The sequence below is a fragment of the Triturus cristatus genome, chromosome 2_1 (assembly GCF_964204655.1).
Source record: "Triturus cristatus chromosome 2_1, aTriCri1.1, whole genome shotgun sequence".
Lineage (NCBI taxonomy): Eukaryota > Metazoa > Chordata > Amphibia > Caudata > Salamandridae > Triturus > Triturus cristatus.
In genome coordinates, this window is record NC_140581.1 from 123621035 (window position 1) to 123647459 (window position 26425).

The following is a 26425-nucleotide window of genomic DNA, read 5'->3' on the forward strand; positions in this document are numbered from 1 at the left end:
TTTGAGTCTAACATAAACCCGGATGTAGAGCGAATCGACTGGTCTGCCATTCCCTTAGACATCTCCATCACTGAGGTTGTGACCAGTATCTCTGCCAGCAAGGGAGGAAAGGCCCAGGGGCCAGACGGGGTACCCATCGATGTCTACAAAAAAGAGCCAGAGATCTGGGGCCCGTTATTAACGACTGTGTTTAACGCAGCAGTCTCCCTCGGTGTCCCACCCACATGGGAGGAATCTATCATAGTTCCAATATACAAGAAGGGGGATAGAAGTGATGCTAAGAACTACCGCCCAATCTCCCTTCTAGATTCCTCCGTGAAAATCATGAGTAGGGTGCTCTTGGTTAGACTTGAAGAATGGGCTGATTCTAATAATATCCTGGCCAATTCTCAATATGGTTTTAGGAAGGGACGGGGAACAGTAGAACAGTGTCTTAATCTTGAACTTTTAATAGGGAAATACACGAGGGCAAAGAAAGGATCTCTTTATCTCTGCTTTGCAGATCTGAGCAGCGCCTTCGATATGGTGAACCATAAGATCTTATGGGAGAAACTCCTGGAAATGGGTGCACCTGAGGGCATTGTTCACTTCCTGGCCCGGCTTTATGCCAACCTTAGATCGAGCGTACGTTACGGCTCGGCTGGGGAATGTACCCCTAAGTTCCCCATTAGACGAGGTATCAGGCAGGGTTGTGTATTGGCTCCCCTGCTTTTTACACTCTTTATTAACGAGGTTGATTCGGTCTTAAAGACAGTTGCGGCCGATACCCCTAAAACCCCCGATTTTGATATTCCTGTCCTACTTTATGCAGACGATGCCGTTATTTTATCTAGGACCCCCATCGGTCTGCAACGTTTAATGGACAGATTTTCTCTGTTCATTAAGGACAGAAAGTTAAAGATTAACAAATCTAAAACCTTTGTCATGGAGTGTGGCAAAAGTTGTAAAAAGCCACATTCCTTTTTTATTGAAGGGCAAAAGGTTTTAACAGTGGATACTTTCAACTACCTAGGTATTACCTTTTCTAAATCTGGTAGTTGGACTAACGAGATTAATTATGTAAGGGGTAGAATGGCGAAAAGTGCCCATGGGGTATTTCAGTTCGCTTCTAAATTAGGGGATAAACGGCTCATGGACATGTTAAAAATTTATCAAATGAGGTGTCTTTCTATTAGTCTCTATGGTGCCGGTATCTGGGGGCATGTATCAAGTAGCAGTCTCCAGGTGGAAGAAAACACCTTTCTCAAAAGACTTTTAAGTCTACCTACTTCGGCCTCCACTGATCTGGTGCACAGGGAGTTTGGGATCCAACATCTCTCAGACCATGTTGCCCTTAGACCGCTTATGCTTTGGCGTGCAATATGGATAAAGGAAGAGACATCTCTAAATAGAGCCATTATTGAGGATTGTCTCACCGCCGATAAGCATCTATTGATCCCATGGGTAAAATTTGTTTCTGAAAGTTTTTCTAAAATTTTTGATCTCAATATATCAGAGGATCATTATGCAGCCTCTAGTTTTACCAAAAATGAGCTGAAAACTACTTTTATGAATCACAGAAATGAGAAGCGTGGGAGGACTAGTGACAACTTAATAACCTGTCGTTTTTATGGAAGTTTTAGTGAAACGATAGGGTCTCAACCTTATCTGAGTTTTGTTTCTAGACCCTCCCATCGATTTGTATTGACAAGGCTCCGTTTTGGTATTGTTCATCATCTGGTCGCATTTCCAAGCATTAAGAAACACCCAACAGGCCCTTGCCCATGTGACCATATTACCGCACAAAGTACTGTACACTTCTTATTGTTCTGTTCTTTTTATGGAAACCTCCGATCAGCTTTTTTAAAACCTGTTTTTAAGAAACATGGAGTCAGGACTGTAAAAGACACTATGAACCTGCTATTTAATATGCCACCTGATGTATGTTTTTATACTGCCACTTTTCTTTTGCGGGCTATCAAAGCAAGGCCTAACCTGTCATTTTAAATTGTTTTTAACTTATCTATTTATTGTATTGTTAAAATGATGAAGTTTTTTATGTATGTTTTGTGCTTTTATGGACTTTGTTTTTAAGCTCCGAATAAAGCCTTATGAACTGAACTGACTGCTCCATTGATGTCTCTTCTACTGGATTCAGATAACTTGCAGGAGTGGCTGTTCTCTGCAGAAAAGGATGGTTAAAATCCACTTCTTTCCGCCCGGAGAGATAAGTAAGATACTGGACATGTCATTGGATGGTGAATTATTGTTTGGCAAACACGTGGCTGATGCTCTACAATCCATCAAGGCTGACACGCATACAGCAAAGTCCCTTTGCACTCTCCACTATAGGAAGCAGTACTTTCAAGGAGCCAGAGGCAGAGTAGCTTATTCCTTTAGAGGTGGTAACCAATACTACAAGCAATATCAGTCGGGCCAGACACACTACCGCCCTCTGTATGCAGAACAGCAACAATAGAAAATCACCAGCAGCTGCATATGAGCAATCAGCCAGAGAAACATTGTCTGCCTGCGGCAGAGATACTACCAGAAAACAGTGACCTCAATTTAGTGCCGACTACCCCCCATTCTTCACCAACCCTTATTGGAGGTCGAATGTCAAACCATCTTCACTAATGTTCTAAATAACATCTGGCAAGTGGGTGCCTGATGTGATTTCCTGAGGATTCACCATGGAGTTCCTCCAAACACCCCACCATCAGGACTACCTCTCCCTCACTTAAAACAACCTCTAAACCAAAACTCCCTCATGCTGAAAAAGGTAGCAATAGAAGTCATTTCAAAACTTTAGACTGGATTGGGATTCTGCTCCTGTTTCTTATCTTATCAAAAAACCCTGAGGACATTGGTGTCTTATTCTCTACATGCGAAGGTTGAACTAATTTCTTCTAAAGAAGCAATCTCTCTGTAGTGTGACGCTTCAGGGTATATTACACTCCTCGACAAGGGAGATCATATGACGCCACTAGATCTTCAAAACGCTTACTTTCACATTCCTATGCACTCAAAACACCGCAAATTCCTCCGCTTCCAGATAACCGGCACACACTTGCAATTCAAAGTCCTTCCATTCGGCAAAAATCAGCCCCCAGAATTTTTGCCAAGATGTTAGCCACAGTAGCAGCCCATCTCGGACAAAAAGGAATCCAAGTCTTTCCATACTTGGACAATTGGCTCATAAAAGCTTCCACGCACCAGCAAGCATCAACAGCCACGTCCATCTGCCTCTCATTGTTCACCACACTCTGCTTTCACCTATCAGAAATCTCACTTGCATCCCACAAACAAGGTTGACATTCTTGGGCGCATTCCTAGACACAGTGCGAAAAAAAAAAAAAAAAAAAAAAAAAAAAAAAAGCATTTCCCTCACAAAACTGACAAGTAAAGATTTGGCAACTAGCTCACAGACTGTCCACAAAAAAGCCAGTTTCTGTCTGGATCTACAAATTGTTCATGGGAAGGATTTCTTCCTGAATCCCTTTTGTTCCAAATTGCCGGCTACAAATGCGTCCACTTCAAGAGGAACTGGACAAGCAATGTCTCCAGGCACATGGGTCCTTCAACCTCATTCAAATAACTACAACAATGAAAGCAGCCATGTCTTGGCGACACAAACTTAAAATCTGTCCAGCGGTCTCCATCATACCGAACACACATTCCCAACTATATCATAACAGCAGATGCCTCCCTAGAAGGGTCGAGTGGCCTCCTCCAAGACTTACAAATACGCGGCAGATAGAGTCTAGATTTAACAAAGCTCCACATCAGCCACCTGTAGCTCAAGGCTCTGTAATAGTTTCTCCCCAAAGTCGAAAAATCATCGGTGCTCATACGCACAGACCATACCACCAGTATGTTTCATCTCAACAAGCAGGTGGGGGGGGGGGGGGGCATGCTCACCAGCATTATCTCATCAGGCATAACACATCTGGAAATAAGCTTTTCAACATCAGATATCGCTCAAAGCAGAACATGTATCAGGAGTGTTAAACGGCCTCACACACTCGCTAAGCAGAACCAGTATCTCTAACCATGATTGGGAGCTAGACCAGCATGCTGTGGTCCATCTCTTCCGCTGGTGGGGCAAGCCGAACTTGGATCTATTTGATACTAAGGAGATCAAAATATGCCCTTTCTTTTGCAAGTAGCATCCCCAACAGGGATCGTGGGGGAATGCATTTTCGATGAGATGGTTAGGAACCTATACTTGTGCTTTCCCCCCGATCCCGTTGGTCCCAATGGTGCTCAACAAACTGAAGAGAGAGCCTTGCCGAATTCTTTCACAGCTTCCAAGAGGCCCACACAGTTTAGGTTCGCGGAGCTCCTGCTCCTCTCGGAACAACATTCCGTCCAGCTCAAACCAATACCAACATTGCTGATCATGAACCAGGGCCCTATTCGTCATCCCGACCTGACATAACTTCACTTATTGGCCTGGCTTCAGAGTTAAAGGAGTTCTCCACTATAGGCATTCCATCAGACTGCAGGAAAATCCTTGCCAAAGCAAGAGTAGACCTAACAAACAAAACTTACAAACTCTAGTGGAAACGCTTCTGCCTTTGGTGTGCGGACTCTTAGCTCCACCCTCTCATATCACCACCAGAGCCAATTCAGATCTGCGCCACCTGGCAAGATCCGGCTGGACTCATTCGTCCATCAGAGTGCACCTTGCTGCAATTTCCAGGTTTAGATGATCCAGTAATGCACCTTATCTATGGTCTAGGGGAATTTTGAAACAATTCTTCAAAGGCCTATTCAGGACTTTACCTCCAATAAGAAAACACCCACCATCGTAGTACCTGAATGTACTGCTGGGTCAGCTCATGAAAACTCCATTTGAGCTCATTCACAAGGCGGAAAACACCATTTGAGATCATTCACAAGACTGAATTGAAGTACCTTACTTGGAAAACTGTACTTCCTGCTGCTCTCACATCTGCCAAACGAGTAAGTGACATTCACGCCTTTACCATTAAGGAACCTTTTCTACAATTCAAGTCAGACTGTGTAATACTTCGAACCAATCCTAGTTTTATTCCCAATGTGCAGTCAGCATTCCACATGAACGAGCCAGTGGTTCAACGAACATTCTTGCCGAATCTTCAAACGATTGCAGAAATATCTCCACATTCTCTAGAGGTCAAATTATGTCTAAAAGTTTACTTACACAGGACCCATCAAATCCGTAGAGCGGACCAATTGTTTCTGGCTCACAGGTGTATCAGAAAAGGTCTCCCAGTATTCAAACGGACCATCGCCAGATGGATTGTATCCACCATACAATTTTATTACATGAAAGCAGGACAAAATCAAAGCCAGTTCCACCAGACCTGTTTCCACATCTGCAGCCCTTTTTGTTGGTGTACCCAATTAGTTAATGTGCCGAGAAGCAACGTGGTCCAGATGGCATACATTTACGACGCATTATTGCCAGGATAATACTCATAAGACTGATGCGGCCGTGGGACAAGCAGTTTTGAGACAACTGTACCAATAAGGGGAGCCTCTTTTACTTTTTTTACCACCGTCCGCTTAATACGTTTTATATGCTATGATTACTCTTCTCTTGGCTTACTTCTTATTATTCGGATTCAAGCATGTGAATCTGTGAAAGATCCAATACTGGAGAAGAAACCTAGTAACCTGTAACTGTAGTTCTACAGTATTTCTATCTTTCATAGATTCACATGCGACCCACTCTCCTACCCTGAGACGCTTCTCTCTAAACTTATATTTATTACACTTATGCTAAAAAAATCTGAGGGATTCAGCTTCTCCTGGGAGTGTTCTAACGGGTGCTATCGCCCAATTGGCAAAAGTTAGGTCTTTTTTTTGTTTTCTTTCTTTTCTTTAGGACATAGGCTATAAAACCTATGGTTGATTGCCATTCAGTCACTGATATTATTATACATTGCTTTATTATAGTACTGTGGGACTTACACAGAGAATGATTCAAGCATGTGAATCCATGAAAGATACCAATACTGGAGAACTACAGTTCTAGGTGAGCAACTCCTTTTCTTTGCTGTGCTCTTCTTTGGCCTTATCAGCGCCCCTCAGGTGTTCACAAAATTAATAGCAGTGGTCGTGGCTCACCTCCAGAGGTTAGGGGTTCCAGTCTTTCCGTACTGCGAGGATTCTGTTGAAGGCGGGCTCACCCTAGTCAGTCATATCCCACCTCCAGACAGTGGCAGACTTTCTACATTCGCTGAGGTTCGCTATCAGTATGCAGAAGTCACACATGACTCCCTCTCAATGCTCCCTTTCATCAAAGCTGTTCTAGACATGGTGCAGTTTCGGGCTTATCCTCCTGAGCAGCGAGTCAAGGATATTCAGACTATGATACCGATAGAAAGGACATGCTTTTTGCAGGTTAACCCCAAATGTTTGCCCCCATTATGCCTACTACTGAAATGCCATGAACCCTGCTAAATATGACTCCGGCATGTGCACTGACTCTTAAAATTGTATGTTTATTTTGCTCATCCCCAATTGGCATAGCCTAACTTGTAAGTCTCTAGTATATGGTACCATGGGTACCCAGGGCCTGTAAGCTAGTGTCCCGCAGTGACTGCAGCACTTGTGCCATCTTGAGAGGGGCAAGGTAAAACATGGCTCCCACTGGAATAGCAGTTTAAACTAACTCGACTTGGCCATTTAAAGTAATGGCAAAGCCCAAATCTTCCTTTTTAGGTCTCGCCTGAGACAGCGCTTTAGCGCTGCTCTGGCGAGACGTATAGTAAGCGAGTTTTGGAAGTGCAAACAGGGGCTTTTCAGGCCTCCAAATACAGTGCATGTGCACCGGCCGGGCGCGCACACCATTTGGAGGCCTGAAAGCACTCGTTTGCTTTCACTTTCGCCTGCCACACGGCCGCGCTTTGAAGTGTGATCGCGATTGCGATCACTTACATTTCGCGGGCGCTTTGATGTTTTCAGTGAGCCGCGCGGCCACTGAGGACATCAAAGTGCCCGTGAACACCATTTGCCACCCCCTTCCTACTTGTTTACATTTGAGGAAGGAAGAAGAGACCATGTTAAGAGTGGCTCCCCATTATTTCTCTGCCACTGCATTGCAGTTGAAATTAGAAGCAGACCATGTCGGGGGCCATGTATAACAACAAAAAATTATAGCTGGGTAAAAAGTGAAAGATCCCTATTTTGCACTCTTGGTATTCTGTAACTCTATATTTAGCACACTGTTTATGTACAGCACAGTACTTGTAATCACATTGCTTCCCCAACGTATTTTCTACACTATGGTAAACGTAATGTAACTAATATTTTATTCCCACAGAAGCCGGTCGTGCCTCGGGAGGATGACTAGCGTGTGACAGGTCACCTAATAAAATCTGGGCTAATGCTGCCCTCTAGTGGTAATATTAAACAAGCACAAGACGGAAGAAGTGCTTAAAGCTGCCTTTCTTGCTTAAGAAATATAAGCCAGGTAAATGTAAAAGTTGGTTGTATGGCTGAACTGCCCGTTGCCGGTTACATAGGCGTTATATCGCAGCATTTCTTGATCCCGGAAGCATCATAGATTCTGAGATGTCTTGAACTATGTGGCCTGCAGGGTTATACAGATCCCTGCAGCGGGTACTTTAACTTACTGCGCTATTGTATAGCTCCGTGGGCTTCTCAAGGAACTGATGTGATATTACTGCGCCGTATTTATTCCACTCCCTCCTATCTCCGGGGCTATAGCATCACATAACATGATACTTTTATCCGGAAGATGCAACCATCCATGGAACTGTCAAGTTGTGGTAGAAGTATGTCAGATGCCCCCGACTGCAGCCGTTATGACATATCTCTGCAGTAGGCGCGTGAACCCGGCGGCTTCACTTTTACTCGAGTGAGTTCCCTGAGTGATCCGCTCTGGCTCATCGCCTCACATGACGCCTGCAGCTGAGAAACAACGCGGCCTTGTGATGGGAGACGAGGTCCCAGTCATGTGACTGGAACGGGCTGCGGGTGTCAGCTTCTTTAATTTATTCAATGGTAATTATGTTTTTGAATCACCTGGCTGTAAAAGTAAGGCCAATAAGAAGGGTGATATAACCATTAAACACAAAGTGATATAGGTCTGTCTTCCCCCATTGTGTCATCTATTTAATCCTAACATCTGAAAAATAACGAACCATGAGGGGCATGAAGAAACTGCTGCCTGGCCCATGATGCATCGGGACCTCGCTCTCATGGCCCAGTGAGAACGGTACCCTTAGGACACCGTAAGTACTGCTGTCCGTTGAAACACCTGAGAAGAGGTGTGGGCAGGGCAGAAGAGTTGGCAGTCTGATCGTGCAACAAGGAGAGTGGTTGCATAGTCAATTACGAGCAGGGAGGGCAAGCACACTATACATTAACCTCAGTGCACCACAGAGGCCCTCACTCCACGAAGATACATTTAAACCACCATCGTAAGATGTACCAGAGGGTCGAGGGCACCCACACCAATCACTCATGGCAGCAGACGTTGCCCCCATTGCAGGAAGAAAATGCATCACTCTAAGTCTCCCCGGAGGGAGAAGGCAAGTGCCCAGGGGCAGGAGGACGCCTGCTAGAACTGTTTGCTGGTGCCTAACTTTTGCCAAGGCCCTGGGACAGAGGACACCTCTAACTGTTGATGGGTCTAGGCAACAGCTAAAGAGTCACACAGGATGTGTGGCCCCTTTGGAAATTAAATGTAAGTCTTGCTGTAATTACGCTTTGTCTCTCGAGGGAATGCACTTTGTATTTATCGGTCTAGCCACAACACTGTTAGCCTCTTTCTACTCTTTCTACTGCATATTATTTTCATGTGTTACGCAGTTTGAGGACTGTCTAAAGTATGGTCCTTCTCATCAGTTAGGGGCCTAATTTAAATTACTAATGTCATTAGGCCTGACTTTATTTCTTGTGAAAGTGTTTAAGGTCTGTAGATCTCCGTTTTGAATTATCAAAAAACTGGTGACATTTGTAGGCCTAAGAAAACCAGGATTTTAACCCGACGCTGGCACAAGTCCAGAAAAATGGGTAGCGAAGCTTAGGGATTCCGACGGCCCCCTCTCAACTGACCCTAACACCGCTGATAGAGAATTTAACAGCTGGCTCACCAACCCCCTAGACAGCCTCATTTCATTAACATGCTCTCTTAAACATGTAAAGAGGATCAATCATGCTCCTTGTTACACCCCGGCCCTGAACATTCTTAGGAAGGAGTGCAAAAAGACGGAGCGAACATGGAGAAAAAACAAATCAGCGACGGACAAAAACACCTATCAAACAGCCATGAAGGCTTACAAACAAGCCCTCCACAGCGCTAAAAGCTCTTTTTTTGAGGTAAGAATACAGAATTCCTCGTGCTCTGCTAAAGAGACTTTTTCCATCCTTAAAGAGCTTCTCCATGTCCCAGCCCCCCCGCAGATACCCTTGGACTCCAAAGCAGCCGAGGAGAAATGCGTTAACCTGGCTAACTTCTTCGACAATAAAATAAAGAAAATCCTTTCCTCCCTACCTGCTACCAATCAGGCCACCTCTGGTATAGCCAAGGATTGTACCCTCACGTCAGGAAACCCCACGGACAAACCCGAATCCCCTTGTTTAACGTCATTCGGACCAGTCACAGAAGAAGAAGTGGCAACCACTCTAGCAGGCACGAAAAGTGGGGCCCCCAGTGACTCAGTTCCCGTACGGTTCATTAAAACCATAGCACGGACTATCACAGCTAGGCTCACGGCCCTCATTAACACCTCGTTTGCCCAAGGAGAAGTCCCACAAAGCTGGAAGGAGGCCGTTGTTAAAGGTCTTCTGAAGAAACCGTCACTAGACCCCGCGGACTTATCCAATTATCGACCCATCTCGCTCCTCCCCTGGATAGGTAAGGTCGCGGAGAAGCTCGCAAACAAAAAGCTGTCCCACTTCTTAGAGGCAAACCACCTCCTAAAAAACTCCCAAACAGGTTTTAGACCAGGTCAGGGCACAGACACCGCCCTCCTGGCGGCCGTAGAAAAAGCGAGGGAAATCATGGACTCAGGAGGATCAGTGGCAGTGGTCCTCCTGGACCTTAGCGCGGCATTCGACACTGTCAGCCACCAGGTCCTAGCCCAGCGCCTGGAGAACACTGGCGTACAAGACAGTGCGCTGAGATGGCTCACATCCTTTCTCTCCCGACGCTCCTTCCAAGTCTGGGAAGGAGAAAGCCGCTCTCCCTCAATCCCCCTCCAGTGTGGAGTGCCCCAGGGCTCCTCACTGAGCCCCACACTTTTCAACGTGTATATGGCCCCACTGGAGGAGCTGGTCGCCCCATTCGGAGTCACGATCGTCAGCTACGCTGACGACACTCAGCTGGTAGTGACCCTCTCTCACCCCAAGCTAAAGCCCTCCAACCTGCAAGACTGCCTATCCACCGTCCATCAATGGATGGGCGACTCTGACCTAAAACTTAACGGGTCAAAAACAGAGATCCTGCTCCTCGGTCACAAAACTCCGAGTCCCCCCCCCTAACATCTGGCCCGCCTGTATGGGTGACCCCCCCTCCCCTAAGACAGAGGTTAAGAGTCTGGGAGTGTGGCTAGAGACAGATCTCACTTTCCGGACACAGGCTAGGAAAACAGCCGTCATCTGCTATGGGCTCCTGAGATCATGCAGAAAGGTGCTCCCCCTACTACCATTCCAGTCCCGCCTCCTGCTAATTCAAGGTTTAGTGCTAGCAAGGCTGGATTATAGCAACGCTATTTACCTCGGGGCACCGGAAGCCACCTTGCAAACACTACAAAAAACCCAAAATGCCGCAGCCCGCCTGCTCACAAACACCCCAGCAAGAACATCGGCCAAACCTGCCCTGAGAAAACTTCACTGGCTCCCCGTGAGGGAAAGAGTCGCCTTCAAGGCCCTCTGTCTGGCACACAAGGTCCTGCACAACGCGGGTCCCCCCATTCTGAGCACTTGGATCACTCCATACAGACCGTCGAGAGCGCTCCGGTCTGAACAGGGAAACCTTATCATTGTCCCTAGGGTGAAGAAAACCCGCATCGGCGGCCGGAGATTTTCGGTAAAACACGGCCAGAAAATGGAACGCTCTCCCCTCGAACCTCAGAGCTGAACCAAACCTCCTAAAATTTAGGAAATCCCTCAAAACCCTCCTTTTTCCCTGATTTTTCTTCGAAGTCTCCCTGTGCCCCCCTTTAGGAGTTCGAGGTTTTAGCGCTGGGATACTCAAGGGTGACTATGCGCTCTATAAAAACCAAAAATAAATAAATAAAATAAAATAAATAAATAAGAGTTGTGTGAAAAGTTAAATACTACAATTATTACCTTATTTAGGAAATATTGCTAGTTTTGTATGTGTTAGGCACCACTGGTGTTGAGTTTGCTTCATGGTAACTCACAGATAACACAAACATGCTAGGGTTAAGTGGTTAGTTTTTTCTGTGATGAATCCTTAGGGTAGGTGATTGGCACCCTGGTTATGTGCCAGGGTGCTTTTAGGAGGGTTTTACATTTGAATTCCCATCAGGAACCTGTTGTCTATTGGGTATACTGTTTTGCCAACTGTATACTGTGTACTTATTTGTAATTTTTACAAAAGGTGTTTACCTGTGTGTAATATTTGGTAATAAGTGTTCAAAGTTTTGCCCGCCTCTGGGGCTCCATAGGCTCCCCGCGGTCTAGAAGTGATGTTTACTCAAATGTAAATTGGAAATCTCATTTAAAATGATTGAAAACTGCTCTTCATGCGATTTAATCTCCTTCTCGGTGGTTATTACATTCACACCATTAGTTATTCTGTATTGTTGCACAGCTCTCATCTTTACTGAATTCCTGACTCTGGGAAATTGGAAGGGAAAAGTCTGTAGAAAGCTCTACATGTGCCTATGTTTGCTAGCACTGAGTGGTTAACACTCGAGCTTAGCCCGAGGGGCTTTACTATGATGCCAAAGCCTTGGGATAGAAAAGTAACATTCTCTTGAACAGATAATCCTCTCTCATTATTTCCTGGCCTGTTTCTATGACGGTTTTTTGAGTGACTTGGTATGGACTATTACAAAGAAGACGATTGCTATATCTTTGTTTGTGAATTCTTTTATGTCTTCTCCCCTTTTTAACCCCTCAGACATCAATTTTAATAAGAAATATGTTATATATAATCAGAACACCATTCTTTTACAAGCCACTTTAGTTACATTGAAAAAATGGCACATTTATATTAGGTTACACTATAATGCACCGAGTTGCAATGGGCACTTAAGTATTGAGCCTGATACGTCAACACAAAACTTACTGTTGACGGCCAGAATGGGTTTAGTTCCTCAGCACTCATACATATTAGTAAATGCTAATTATGAATACAATGATAAACTGCATATATGTTTATAAAACGCCTAGTCTAAATGCTTAACTTTTTTGTATGAAGCTTCCTAGTGCTGGAATTTGGTAGGTGACGCCTGTGGTTATTAAGTACAGTGCCAGGATATGTGCAAATGATTTTAGTTTTTTTGTACTAGGTAGCATGAAATGGATACCACAGCATCAGTTAGTTTTTTTTTTTTAATTAAGTGTAGTGCATTAATTATTTAATTGATGATGAAGTGTCCTCTTCATCATCACTCTCAGATTACAACATCAGAGTCATATGCTTCACCTCTACCTGTAGATATTGTGGTAGATGGTCCCAAATATTGTGTTTACTTTCTAGGTCGCTATCTTAGCCCTAGGAGGCGAGTGAAGTAACCAGCTGTTTGGGACCCTACACAAAGTGTTCCCGGGGCCCGTCCCCCTAGGAGCTGTAGTGTAAGTCTCCCTCGAGTCGCCCCTTCCCCAGTGCTCCCCCCCCCCCCCCCCCGCCCCCTTCCAGCCTCGTGGGAAGCCTAGATCAGACCTCGGCAGCATTGTGACTGCCGATCCCACGCCCATCTCTGCAGTTATAGGGGCTCCGCCCCCCAGCTACTTCCCCCTTCTAGCCAAGCATGTGCAACCCCCCAGTGTTCAAGACTGTTAAATGATTCTTGTTAATTTATTGCCTGAACACGTTTCCACGCTCGTAATTAATTATATATTTATTTATTTTTTACGATCGAACACCGGCGTCAAGGCGTGTCCTCTTCCCTGCACTCGGTGCCCCCCCCCCTCTTCTATCTAAGAGCGTTTATGGACACTGCGACCTGTTCCCAGAAGAGGGCTCGGAATGGCTTTGTTGTGTCTGCCAGGACGGGTGTTACTGTAGGCTGAAGTGGAACAAGCATTTGCAATGCAATAGGTCTCGCATTTACTCGAGTTTAAGCTATTGGCATTATAAATGACAATGTGTTTTATTTATGTTCCAAAACCAAAACATAAATAAAAGGCATTGTCATTTACAATGCCAACAGCTCAAACTCACGTAAATGCGAGACCTGTTGCATTGCAAATGCTTGTTAATGTATGCAAGTCACCCCTAAGGTAGGGTGCTGTATGTTAGAAAGTGGAACATGTACTTTTACATGTTCCCGCTGTAAAAACCCTAAATTGTCTTTTTTACTGTGGAAAGGCTTGTAGCCCCTTTGGCCAGTTCCGAGTTACAGACTGGCACCCTGTGAGAAGTTGGCCTGGCATATGCTGGTCACTAGTTATAGTGGCCACCTTGCACCAGTCCAATTTGACTCTTATGGTAGATAGGTTTAAGACAACCTTTTAAAGAAAGCTATCCTAGTGGTAGCTGTGGAGAGCAGCCTTCAGGCTAAGTCTCTGAGGAATGTAAAGCAGCTTGTTTTACCTTATAATCTCTTGAATTACCAAATGAAAAGGACACCACACAGGTATATATATCAAATATATATGTATTTATTCTTAGATACACTCTACTAATCTCTTTATGAGATTAGAACCCAGATACACATTCAAATGTCAACACTTCTCAACAAATTAAGCACAAATATGGCTGGAGCCCTAGGGGCGTACCAGACCATATACTAAGAAAATGGTTTAACAAACTCGACTTGCAAAATGAAAAGGCCTAGGGCCTTGGTAATCGCTGGGGCTTCACTTCTGCAGTGTTAGCAGGTAAGTAATCAGCCCACGGGAGACGCGTGCATTGTCTAAACACAGCCGCGGGTTTCCTATTGGTTTCAATTGGGCAAGTCGCGGTTTGTATTTTAAAGTTTTAGGGCACTTCGGAGAAGTCAACAAGCAAGCCACTTACAGGGTAAGTATTTCGAGGGCCAACACACACTTGGGCACCAGAGTGCACGAGTTACCTCACCCAGGGAAGCCGGGTGCATGGGTGTCTCTTGGTGTCGGGTCGCAATGCTGTTTTCAATGGAGACCAATGAAGACTTGCTGCTGGAGACGACTGAAGAGGTGTCCGCTGGAATCCGAAGATGGATTGAAGATGAAGAGGACCTGAAAATTGAGGGGACAGTGTTCAAAGTCACTTGCCAGTGACCGGTGGCCAGCAGGATGGATGATCAATGATGTCGCGTCGTTTCAGGTCGTCGATGGTTATTTGTCTCTTCGCTCACGAGGTCCAGGAGGGATCGACGATGACCAGCAGCTGGATTCGGAGGGTCCCACGACGTCTGCAGCTGATGACTGTGTCGGCAACCGGATTGGAGCCAACAAGCCTTGGCAACTGCAAGTCTCGTATGGAATGAAGATTGATGATGATGCAGACCAGCAAGGTCTTATGGACTTACCCAGCGAGGGTAAGTGAGGGCAGGCCCGGAGCAACCAGGAGAGCCCTTGAAGTCGATGAGAGTCTTCGGGTGAGTCACTAGCCAACGGGCAAGCAACTGCGAAGACGCCTTTGCAGGAAAAGTTCCACAGGAGCCCACGGTCACTCGGGACGTGGTAGGCCGCTGATTTTCGGTACCAGACATGCTAGGGACTTGGACTACAGATGGTCCAAAGCACAAGTTCGTCGAACGTTGTTTAGGGTTTGCACTCGAAATCAGTGCACGGTTCCCTGGTATTGCTGTTCCTCGTCACTCGTGGGGTCCAGATGCCACAGCTTTGCTGGGGACTCAAAATGGCCGTCGAGAGGTCAGGAAATCCGCTTCAGGGGACGCATGGACTTCGGACTCCGGACTCCGGCGGGAGCGGTGAAGTTTGCAACCGTTGATCAAGTTACTGGTGCCTGCCAAGCAGGGGAGTCACTCCTCGACTCCAAGGGAGATTCTTCAGTCTTCCAGAGATAGTGGAACATCGAAGGGCCAGGATTCTTCTTTGTTGAGCGTCGTCCAGGGTTAATCTGAATTGCATTGGCAATGCTTGGTATCTTATAGTGAAGATAGGGGAGGGACTAGTTCTATGACCAGTCCTCTAGGAGGGTAAGGGTAGTGGGTGGTTACACCCACTTCCCTTTGTCCAGTTTCGCGCCAGAGCAGGGGCAGGTAGCCCCTGAACCGGTTTGAGCTGGCATATGCACAGAGGAGCCTACTGCTCCCCCAGTGCAGGACTTCAAAGGCACTCTAAGAGTGCACCCACCCAGCTCCAATGCACTAAATCCTGTCTGGGAGGTGGTGACACCTCCCTGTGACAGGATACCTTTTGTTGGGCTTCCTCCACTGTGAGTTTCGGTCAGCAGCAGGAGGGCAGCCCAGTGTCTGTGCTGGTGGCATCCATTTTGTGATGCCAGGGCTCTAGAAGATTTCTACCGTTTAGTACAGTGGGTACATGTCGTCCCCTCTAGAAGGGTGGGATCATACTCCCACACCAGTTACTGGTGTGGGGGTATGATTCCAAGTTGTTTGACACCAAACACGACATGTTTTGATGCAGTCATTCCAAAGTTAGCATTTACCGCGAGGGTATAACGCACTTAAGAGTATATGGTTTAACCGCATCCACAAACAGCAGCAGAGAATAGACTCTGCCAGCTGCAGAGGGGTCCTGCTCATGCAGAAGCACCCCCTCGCATAGTAAACCAAGCACCCTGCCCTCAGGATTGTTAGGGCCTGCAAGAGGGGTGTCAGATTTATATGTGTGTGTATGGTGAGATATAGGAACCTATACCTCAGTGAGGAGTGCTAACACTACCTCACACAGGCTGCAGTAGCAGGCCTGTGGTGTCAGATTGTGAATGCTTCCCAGGGGTGGCATAATACATGCTGCAGCCCCTGGTAGGCCTGTGAAGTACCAATGCCCTAGGTACCTAAGGTACCATATACTAGGGGCTCATAAGGTGCCACAGTATCCAATCACTAGTGCATCTAATATGCACACCAAGTTGTTTAGAGAGATCAGTGAGACTGGGGCCCTGATTAGCAGGGATCCAGCCAGAGCCTATAGTCAGAAACCAGTGTATACATCAGAAAAAAAGTGGGGGCAACATAAGTGCAGATCCTACTCTCCTACACACCGAGTTCTACTAATTTCAGAATGGGACTACTAAGGCTTGTAATGCTTGGTATTAAGAGTCCATGCATTAAGTTCGATCTGAAAATTAAATCGAATTTTATGTCACCGGTGGGCAAAATACATCTTTTGAAGTTGCCATGTTAGTTGCCCAAGGTTGTCAGTGTCTGTTTACTGATGTACCCGAGGCTTGTCCTCCAGACACCTTTCTGCCATCCTAGGAAGCTGTGCTTACAGCTCCCAGGATGGCAGAGAGGTGTTACCTTCCTCCTCCAGGAATCCACAGTTGTTAGCCCAAAACGAAAGCTTTTGAAGGAGACTTTGAAGGGGCTGTTCTATTTGGGTGGAGAGGCAGGCTGACCGGAGAGAAACCAGTTGTCAAACGGGGTTTTCCAGGGGCATGTAGCCCCTTGGTAGCCACACCTCTGGGGGTAGGTTTGGGAACTTTGGGTGTCGAGCGAGGGGTCTTACCATGTCGGAGTGGGCGGAATGGTGCATTTTTGGATAGCCAGATGCCGCATTTGCTAGGAAGTGGTCATCAGGAGAGATGGAACCTGGTAGCCCTTGATTACCCAACACATCCTACCATGAGGGCATTTTCTGAAGATAACTAGAGCACCCCTACACCCAGAACTTGGATCTCGACTGAAGGAATGCCCTGCTGCACCAATGGGCCTAGCAAAGAGATGCAGTCCTTGTCGGTGCAGCATGTGCTGCGCTTGGTGGCTAACTAAGAGAGGAACTGTGACTTCTTGGTCCTGCTCAAGGCAAAGCCGTCTCTAAAGCCCATTCAAGCTAACTCCAAGGGACAGCGGACTGTTGGTAGCCCAAAGACTTCAGACCGCTACCTCCAATGCCGCATTGCAGCACCAAGGACCAAGACCCAATGCACAGAGTTGCACCTGAGTTCGCTGAGCCCAGAAGTGCTATTGGAGAGTTGCTGGGACCCTCAAAGAAAGTTATCGACCCAGGAAGGATTGGCCTGTGACCGCAACAGCGGGCGTCTGGTAGTCCAGAGGCAACTGGACTTCGGCCAGACCTTTGTGAGATGTCGACCGTGCAACCAGGATGCCCATTCCAGCTTTGTCGACTGAGAAATCCCTGCAGGAAGATCCTCATCTACTATGTTGCATCCACAGCATCGGTCATTTCCTGTATCAGGACCATTCCATAGGAATTTATTCCAATGTGGATACAATTTCTGGAACTTCTGAAGGACTGCTTCCCCTGTGAAGGTTCCTATACTTACCCTGTGAAGGTAAATGTTCTTAAAGACCTTGCTAGTCACCCTAACTAGCTCTTTGCCAGAGTTGGTTACACCAAGTGCTTGTAAATGATCGTGTGGACACTTAACCTAACTTTCCATGTAAACGTTTCTAAGTGCCCAATTGGTTGACTTTGCCAAGACTTGTTTGCTGTTGAGTGCAATGTTTTTGATTTATTATGGCTCGTAAAATCTGTCGTTGGACTCCTCCAGTAGATCTTTTTCATTCTGGTGTCTAAATTCTTTTAAAAATGCAGTCTATTTTTAGAATTGTGTTGTGTTGATTTCTTAAGTTTTGGTGCGGTTTAAATACTTCTGTGTAAGGCTTGCTGCTCCGTGCCATAGCTACTCGGGGTTGAACTTCGGGTCAGCAGATGAAACCTGCTGGACTTACAGGGGTTGGTAAACGTTTGACACAGTGAGGTTGCACAACCACACCATATAATACACCCAATTTCCGCACACTGATGTTTCAGCCTCTATTCTGGATTTCGGTGAGACTGACTCATTGCCTCCTTTATCCTGTTAGTAACACGTGTGTTTTCTTCTGAGGCTCTGCAGTGGGGCCAGAAGTCCCAGTGGGCTCAGCATTAGAGGAATTTCTCCAACATGGTCCTGATCTTGGAAGGGACCGCAAAAGACCTGCTGTGGTGGCTAACAAACTGAGATTGGGTCCGTGGCAGACCCCTTTCACTCCCCCAGCCAGAGCTGACTGTAGTGATAGATGTGTCACTCCTGGTCTGGTGCTGCCATCTGGGAGAGGTAGAGATTTTGGGACTCTGGTGTCCAGCAGAATCCAGGCTCCACATCAATCTAAGCCTTTCTTCATGAAATCAGGGGGAAGGCTGATACAGGTGTTCACGGACAACTCCACCGCATGTGGTATTGCATCAAACCGGGCCATATGGGTTGTGGACCCTATGTCACAATGCTTTGCGCCACGGGATTTAGCTGGAACATTTAGGCATTTCCAAAAGGCCTTTCTGCCAATGCCACTCCTGCCCAGAGTTCTCAAGAAGATCAGGGATGCCTAGGTGCAAGTCATTTTCGTGACTCCGGATTGGGCACGGAGATTCTAGTATCCTGAGCTGTTAGGCATGATGTGAGAAGTTGGCCTGGTATATGATGTTCACTAGTTAAAGTGACCACCTTGTACCATGCCAAGCAACCCTTATGGTGTGGTTGTAAGTCGACCTTTTCGGACTAGCTGCCCTAGTGGTAGCGTAGGCTAAGCAGTCTTTGAGGCTAAACTCGTTAAAGCGTGTTAAGCAGGCTGTTTTACCAAATGTAACCCCCCTTTATACCAATGAAAGGACACCACACAGATATATATTCAAAATATATATGTATTTATTACTCAAAGTATCCCCTAGACTCTTTATGAGCACAGGAGCACAAATCGTTAAACAAGACAACGTTCTAATATACAGAAGTTGCACTTTATATGGATGGGCCCTGGTGGCCACTCAAACCATATACTAAAATAGTGGTAAAAGTACCACGAACAAGAAAGGGAAAAGACCTAGGGCCTCTAGAATCGCTGGGCCTACAAGGAGCTAACTTCAGTTAGTGACCAGGAGGTCCACGGTCGCGTGTGCAGTGAGGAAAGTTACACGCGGGCTCCCATAGGTTTTCAATGGGTGCGTAAAAGTTTAAAAGTTACTGCAGAAAGGGTCTTCTGGATGGACTACGATCTTAAGATTCAAAACACAGACACTAGAGATGTTTCTCTACACTTGGGCACCGGAGTGCCAGCTTTACCTCACCCACAGGAAGCGGGTGCATAGGTCTCGAAGTGCGTGGGGTTTCTTCTATCGATTCAATGGAGCCTGATGACAAAGATACTGCAGGCGGTCGGTCCAGAAGAGATGCGTTGGATCCAAGGGTGGATCGGCGTAGTAGAAGCCCTGAAAGCAGAGGGGACAGTGTTCACAGTCACTAGCCAGTGACCGGCGTGGCACCAGGTAGGTACCAGGCGATGTCGGGTGCAAACAGGTGGTTAGGTGTAGCTTGTCTCCGCAGCCACGTGGTCCCTGAAGGTCGACTACGTCCAGGAGTCGAGTCACGATCTGTCCCACGCAGGCTCTCGCTGTCGGCGGTGTCGGCGACTCGAAAGAAGCAAACAAGCCTTGGCAAAGGCAGGAGTCGTGGAAAGAGAGGAAAGCTGATTGTTCTGACCAGCAAGGTCAGAGGGGCTGCTCTTTTGGAGAGCAGCTAGGGCCAGTCTGGAGCAACCAGACCAGCGTCGTTGATTTCAAAATAGGTCGCCAAAATGGCCACTAGCCAACGGGCCAGGGACCGGGCAGGCGCGTCGAGATGCAAAGTGCAGAGGGGCCCCACGCAGATCGTGGAGATGCTGGAGGGCTCACCTTTGGTGCAGATGCTGCTCGGTGGTTGGGCTTCTCAGGACCCAAAGCACAACTTGGAGGGAGCCTCTGTCGTTGCGCTTGCAGCTTGTCGTCGGTCTTCCAAGATGGCTGGCTCCACGTGTCTCGGTGCCTCCACGGGTTCCTTCTTTGCAGGGACTGTGGATCGGGCGGTGAGAGGTCTGGAGGTCCAGGTCTTGTCGGGCTCTGGGCTCGGGCTCCGGCGGGAGGCGGCGGCAAAGCAGACGTTCAATAGCTGGTTGGTGCTTGCGTTAACAAGATGGTCATTCCCTGACCATAGGGGAGATTTCCTTCAGTCCTCTGTGCAGCAGAGCGTCGAAGTTCCCATCTTCTTCTTGTGGTTAAGTTGATTCCAGGATGTCTGAAGTCTTAGGACACAGCTCCTACCTTTAAGCGGATTCTAGGGGCCGGACTACCTGCTAGGTCCCTCCCTAAGGGTGGGACCAGGAAGGGGGGTGGTTACACCCCCAATCCTTTGTCCAGCTCGCCCCGGGTCCGGGGCTGGTGTGCCCCAGGACCAGTTTGAACTGGCATATGCACCGAGGCTCCTTTTGAGCCTCAGGCATGTCTGGTTCCTTTCAAGCCCTACCTGACCAATACACAAAATCCTGTCTGGGGTGGTGCTCGCACCTCCCCTGGCAGGAAACCCTTTGTCCACGTCTCCCAAGCTGGAAGGACTCCCAGCAGCAGGAGGGCAGACTTGTGTCTGTGGTGGCAGCATCCATTTTGTGGAGCTGAGGCTATGTCTGATTTTACCCGGGTTTCAGGTACTGTACATGTCGTGTCCCTCTAGAAGGGTGGAATGCTAACCCCGTCGCCAGAATTGGCGAGGGGTTAGTATTCCAATTCGTATGACACCTTACTCGACATGTTTTGATAAAGCCAAACCAAAGATAGCATTTAACCGCGAGGTTCATAATGCACTTAAGAGTATATGGTATGACGATATCTGGAAACGGTAGAAGGAAGTTGTTCCGACCACTGCAGACAGGCTCAGCTCATGCCAGAGCACCATCTCACATGGAACCAAGCACTCTGCCTTCAGGATTGTCAAGGCCTGCCATAGGAGTGACTTATAGGTTAACATGTGTCCCATTTAAGGTTAGGTATAGGTATACTACACCTAAGTAAGAGGTGGTTACACCAACTTACCCCAGCTGAGTGATCAGCCAGTTGTGTCAAATTTGTTAGGCCAGTCCAGGGGTGGCACAATACATGCTTCAGCCCCTGGTAGGCCTTAGATACACCAATGCCCTGGGTACCTAGTGTACACTGGTACAGGGGCTCACAGGGTGATCTAGTTCCAATGGGTTATGCACCTAGGGTACATGGAGTCCATTTTAAAGAGAGAGCAGACAGGCTGAGACCCTGAATGGCAGGATCTCAGGCCTGCTAAGTCGAAAAACCAGCTAGACACTAGGCAAAAAATTGGGGGTAACCATAGTCAGATATCCACCTTCCTACACATGAGCACTGGTCCTCCAATCGTGCAGCCTCTTCAGGAGGATCGTCCGTAGCAGGGCAGGGTTCTGCACCTGAACTTGAAAACACTTCACCTTCATGCATGGAGATCGTACGGCGACAGTTTTGGGCTTCTTCCTGAAGTCTGCAATTTTTACTTGGCAGCCAGGCGCCCTTTTACCAAACTGTATACGCCTGCTGTTGGATGTAGTTTGTAGCATGGTGTATAGAAAAACACGTTAACACCTATCTGCATCCCTGTCCCAGGTTATTTGGTTTATTCTAGCGTTAGCCCAGCAGGACTCTACTTTGAGCACATTAAAAGATTCTTTTGCACATCTCTGCATCTGGGGTTACCAGGTCATCCATCCCTTTTCAAATCACTTATTTATTGCATCTAGCTTTCTGAAAGGGCTCAAAGATATGTTACCACCAGCACCTTTCATTATAGCACAGTTGGACCTCAACCTAGTTCTCACAATTTTGATGTGGGCTCCCTTTGAGCCACTACATGACTGCCAGATCAGACTTCTTCCCATAAAGTTTCCTCGAGGGTATAACATCTGCCCGGAGGGTCAATGAGTTGCAGGCATTGTCAACACATCCTCCGTACCTCAACATCTTCCGGGAAAAACTGGTGTTTTCCGGACTAGATTAATTTCTACTGAAGATGGTAACTCCCTTTCACATAGGCCAATCTATCACTGTCTACCTTTTTATGCTCTGCCTCACCCCTCTAAAGAGAAATGACTCCATCAGCTGGACCCAAAAAGAATGTTGACATTCAACCTTGACCACACAAAACCGTTTCAGTTGGGCGAGTGACTTTTCTTGGGGTACATCAGAGTAAAGAAAGGAAAGTCAGTGCACCTATAGACCATCTCACGATGGATAGTGCTCTGCATCAAGATCTGCTATGCACTTGCCGAACAGTAACCTCCTTAACACTTTTAAGCGTATTCTACCGGAACCAAGGCTACTACCACTGCATTAGTGGTAGTGAGTTCCTTTCCTGGATATTTGTTGTGCAACATGGACTTCCCTGCACATGTTTACGATGCACTACTGCTTGGATAGTACGTTCCGGAGCAGCCGTCAGTTTGCCAAATTGGTCCTACAGGTGTTTTTGATCTAATGGGGAGAGGAGTTGGCCTAACGGCTAGGGCGCTCGACCTCAGACCTGAGGAACTGGGTTTGAGTCTCGGTAACGACGCTGAACATCCTGTGATTCTGGGCAAATCACTTAATCGCCCCGTGCCCAACAAAAAAATTAATATGTGTCCTCATGTAACGTAACTGGAACTGCTGCTGTGTAAAGCGCTCTGATACCTGATTGGATTCGGGTCAAGTTCGCGCTATATAAAACTCAGCAAAAAAAAATAAATTGTGTTGCAGCACCACCTCCGGGTAGGTATTGCTTGGGTGTCTATTCTAAGGTAAGGAATCTTCAGTCAGAAGTCTTTCAAGTGAACAGGTTACCTAACTTTGTGGATGCTTTATCTGGTCGAGACTCTGTCTAGCTGCAGGTTCCTTACCGACCTACCCATGCTCCCTGCTCTGTGAGCAGATTTCAGAGTTAAGGGCGGTTGCTCTTTTACTGGCTTAACTCACCAGTTGTCTGTGTTCTTTGTGGCTCTGTGCTTCTGGCATGGAAAGTTGCAAAAAGAAACTGATGTCAGTATGCTGGGGTGGCGCCTATATAAGCACCGCTCGCGTTACTTCCGGCGTGTAGAAAGTGTCTGTGATACTGCTCACCAAAAATGTCCGGATCCATTCTGATCCCTGGGCAATATTCTAAGTTAAGGAATCTGCAGCTAGATTGACTCTTATCAGAAAAGGAGTTACTGAAGGTAATTAACTTGTTTTTCTCTGTGATATGGCCTCATTTTGCTATCATTAGGAACCCACTTAACAGGCCAGGAACATGATGCTGCAATGTTTTTTTCTAATGACTTTCACTATTTAGAGGACTATAAATTTGAGAATATTCGGCCTGAATAGGTTATGAAGAGTGAGCAGTTTTACTTCAACTATGTTAAATGCACACTTGTTAAATATTTGTGAAAGGAAAGAAGTGTTTTGGGTTCCTCACGCACGTTAGGAATTACTGTAATGTTTAGTACTTTAGTTAAGGTTATTACGATGTTGATTGAGCACTACAAATAATCATTTCTTCCTCTGACACATCCCAAACTAAGTGGATAACTTGACCTTAGAAATCTTGTCTTTTGTAGCTTGTCTTGTATTTCTTCCACTTTGCAGATTTACTTTTGGTATAAATATTTATTTTAACTAATTGAATTGGAGGCATCTGGGGCACGAGGGTGACAGTTTTAGCTGTGAGGGCTATATGTATGTGAAAGTCTAATAGCGTCCTACAGTTCGTCAGTCATTTCCTCATCTTGTACTCTGTAATGATTGTTCAAATCTGGTGGCCTGTGATAGGAAAAGATCAGAGTTGCGTACTCTAGAAAGGCTATTTGATCAGAGGAATGTTGTCATAAGGTTGCTATCTTTTGTTTTTCAAAATGTATGCTAAGAAAAATTGTACAGTGTCAACAGTTAAGTTACTGCTTTCATTTGTGATCCCTAGCTCAAGTCTCAATTTACGTATTCTGACTTAAATTATCTTTCAGGCAACTGCTGAACAGATTCGCCTCGCTCAGATGATTTATGATAAAAATGATGCAGACTTTGAGGACAAAGTTAACCAGGTAAGTTGCAACAATTAAGATTGTCGAAGGTATTTGACTGCTGTTAATAGTCTTTTTAGGTCTCAGGTGCAGCTTTTGCTGACTGTTGAAAACCTATTGTTTGTAAATAAAGCGTACTGAGAGTGGGCTTTGGGTAAACAGTTGACCATGATTGGGTATTTGTGTTGTCTATCTCTGCTCTTGATTTGATGGCTTATCTCTATACTTGTTTGTCTGGCCCATGCACATTTCAGTCAGTGTTATGATTCGACAAATTCTATCCTGCCACTGCTCACGTGAACAGATGTTTTCTTTTCCATGCAAACCAGGATTGGTTAATTTATAGCTTGGCCTTTTGCTTCTGAAACTTATTGGCTTTGTTTATTGCTGTATGTCAGTATACTGGTTAGCAATTCACTATTAAATGGAGGTTGTGACATGAAGATTTCAGGAGACAGTACCCTTCTAAATCGTTTTCTCATCACTTGCTATCAGAGCCTTTCAACCATAGTTCTCAAACCATTGCATTACGTGGAAAATTTGAAAGCTCCTCAGTTACTCATTCATTTCAACAGCTGTTCTTTCACTTTATATACTGCGTTCATGTGTTGCACCAATAAGCATGTTCTTCCTACTGGATTAACCCATCTCCAGTCTTTCCTTTATACATGTGGATACAGCAATGCGATAGCACAGCTTTTATGAAATCGTTCAAAAATGTCTCCACTTTGCATCAGCCTAAGGTACCAAGTCCTTGTTTGTATTCTGCCTTGTTAATGTAATTCTATATTTATCTATAACATAATTTTTTCTTGTATTTTTTTAGTTTATCTTGATGTTCTAATTTTATTTACTTGAAAACATAAACTCTGTAATTGACTACCCCTTCTTCATACTGGGTTGCAAATTCCTGAACCAAAGGCAGAAGGTTTGAAAAAAAAGCTTATTTGAAAGATGTTGTCAATGGAAGTGTTTTGTAGAATTACCAGGCGCGTGAATGTCTCTCTCGCCACCTGCTCCAACCTCGATCATTAATCACTGTCCATGTTTTTTGCGGTTACTGACTTCGCCTGATCTTGAACCTTTTTGGTGCTTTTTCCTTTTTTTGTTCTATTTCCGCCTGGAAAATACATTTTACTTGTATAATGTCTTAGGATGAGTCCTCATGGATGCCCAGAAACATACAACAGCAGGTTGACCGCTTCAGACCATACTGTTATTATTGCCTGTCATGAGATTGACAGTACTGCAAGCCCACTGTCAATGTGTAGTTTGAGTTGTGTTTTTGTCGACCTCAGAGCCAGGTCTCTGTTGGTCAGACTTCCAAAGTATACCTGGGATCATTGTTACATGCCCTCTGTCCTTATCCCAGCCACACGAGAACCTCTGCTTATTGTGCTGCTATATACCTTGGCCTTAGTATCAGGTCAAGAATGACGTGGAAAAAATATTCTAAAAATGTCTGCGAATCATTTATTAAATCTTCAAGACTATTTTACCTTCAATGTGAACTGCAGGACTGGTACTCCACGAGTGGTAATAAGTGCAAGGCAGTACTAAAAAAAAAAAACTTTTTACTGTAAGGGTCATTGTGAATCTTGCTGCCTGGTCATCCATGCAGTACACCAGCCTACTTTAAATTTGAGGAAGTGGCTGAATGTTTCTTGTGGTGACGGGTGTAATAATGAATTGATGCATTGTGAATTTAGTGGCATTGTTAAGCATGTTTATTTCACATTGGTAGCAAATTGAAGGCCCTTTACCATTTTCTTGAATTTAATTTCAAGAGGACATAAGGAATTGTTGAGCTATCCATTTCATGTGCAGCCAATTGTCGTGAAATGCCAGTTTGCAAGCACTTTAATAAAATTTCTTGTTACAAAAACACACACACATAATTCTCTGGAGTTTATTGCAGCATAGATCACAAGGAAGACTCCCTGCAGGTCAGAGGTCACTGTATCAAGGATTTGAATTTTCAACAACAAATTGCATATCTGATAGAGGCTTCTAACAGCAGCTTCTTTACCTTAGAAGGTTCCCCAGGTGTCGGACTGAATCCGTATGTTTTTGATCAGTTCCCCTGCGCAACAGGAGGTGGCGTCGTCTGGCTCTGCATTGCCGTCGTCCGTGCCTGAAATAACGTTTGCAGCATCCGTATAGATGCCACCCAGGTGCTCTGATGTCAGTTCTTTTCTGTCAGTACCTAATGGCACTGGTCCGCTTAGTTTTTTGGCTGGCTTTTTTTTTCTCGACTTTTGTGGACACTTTTGGAGAGAGATTCTCTCCTTATGTGACGGGATGTCTCCTAA

At 45.9% G+C, this 26425-nt stretch overlaps 1 protein-coding gene across 6 annotated transcripts in view; it reads left to right on the forward strand.

The window, feature by feature from the left end:
• UBAP2 (ubiquitin associated protein 2) overlaps positions 1-26425 on the forward strand; it is a 1669217-nt gene that overhangs the window by 158876 nt on the left and 1483916 nt on the right. For all 6 annotated transcript variants that reach the window (XM_085628825.1, XM_085628795.1, XM_085628777.1 and 3 more), the window contains exon 3: positions 24057-24134. In XM_085628825.1, coding sequence (XP_085484951.1) covers positions 24057-24134 — 78 coding nt within the window. The remainder of the gene's footprint in view (positions 1-24056; positions 24135-26425) is intronic.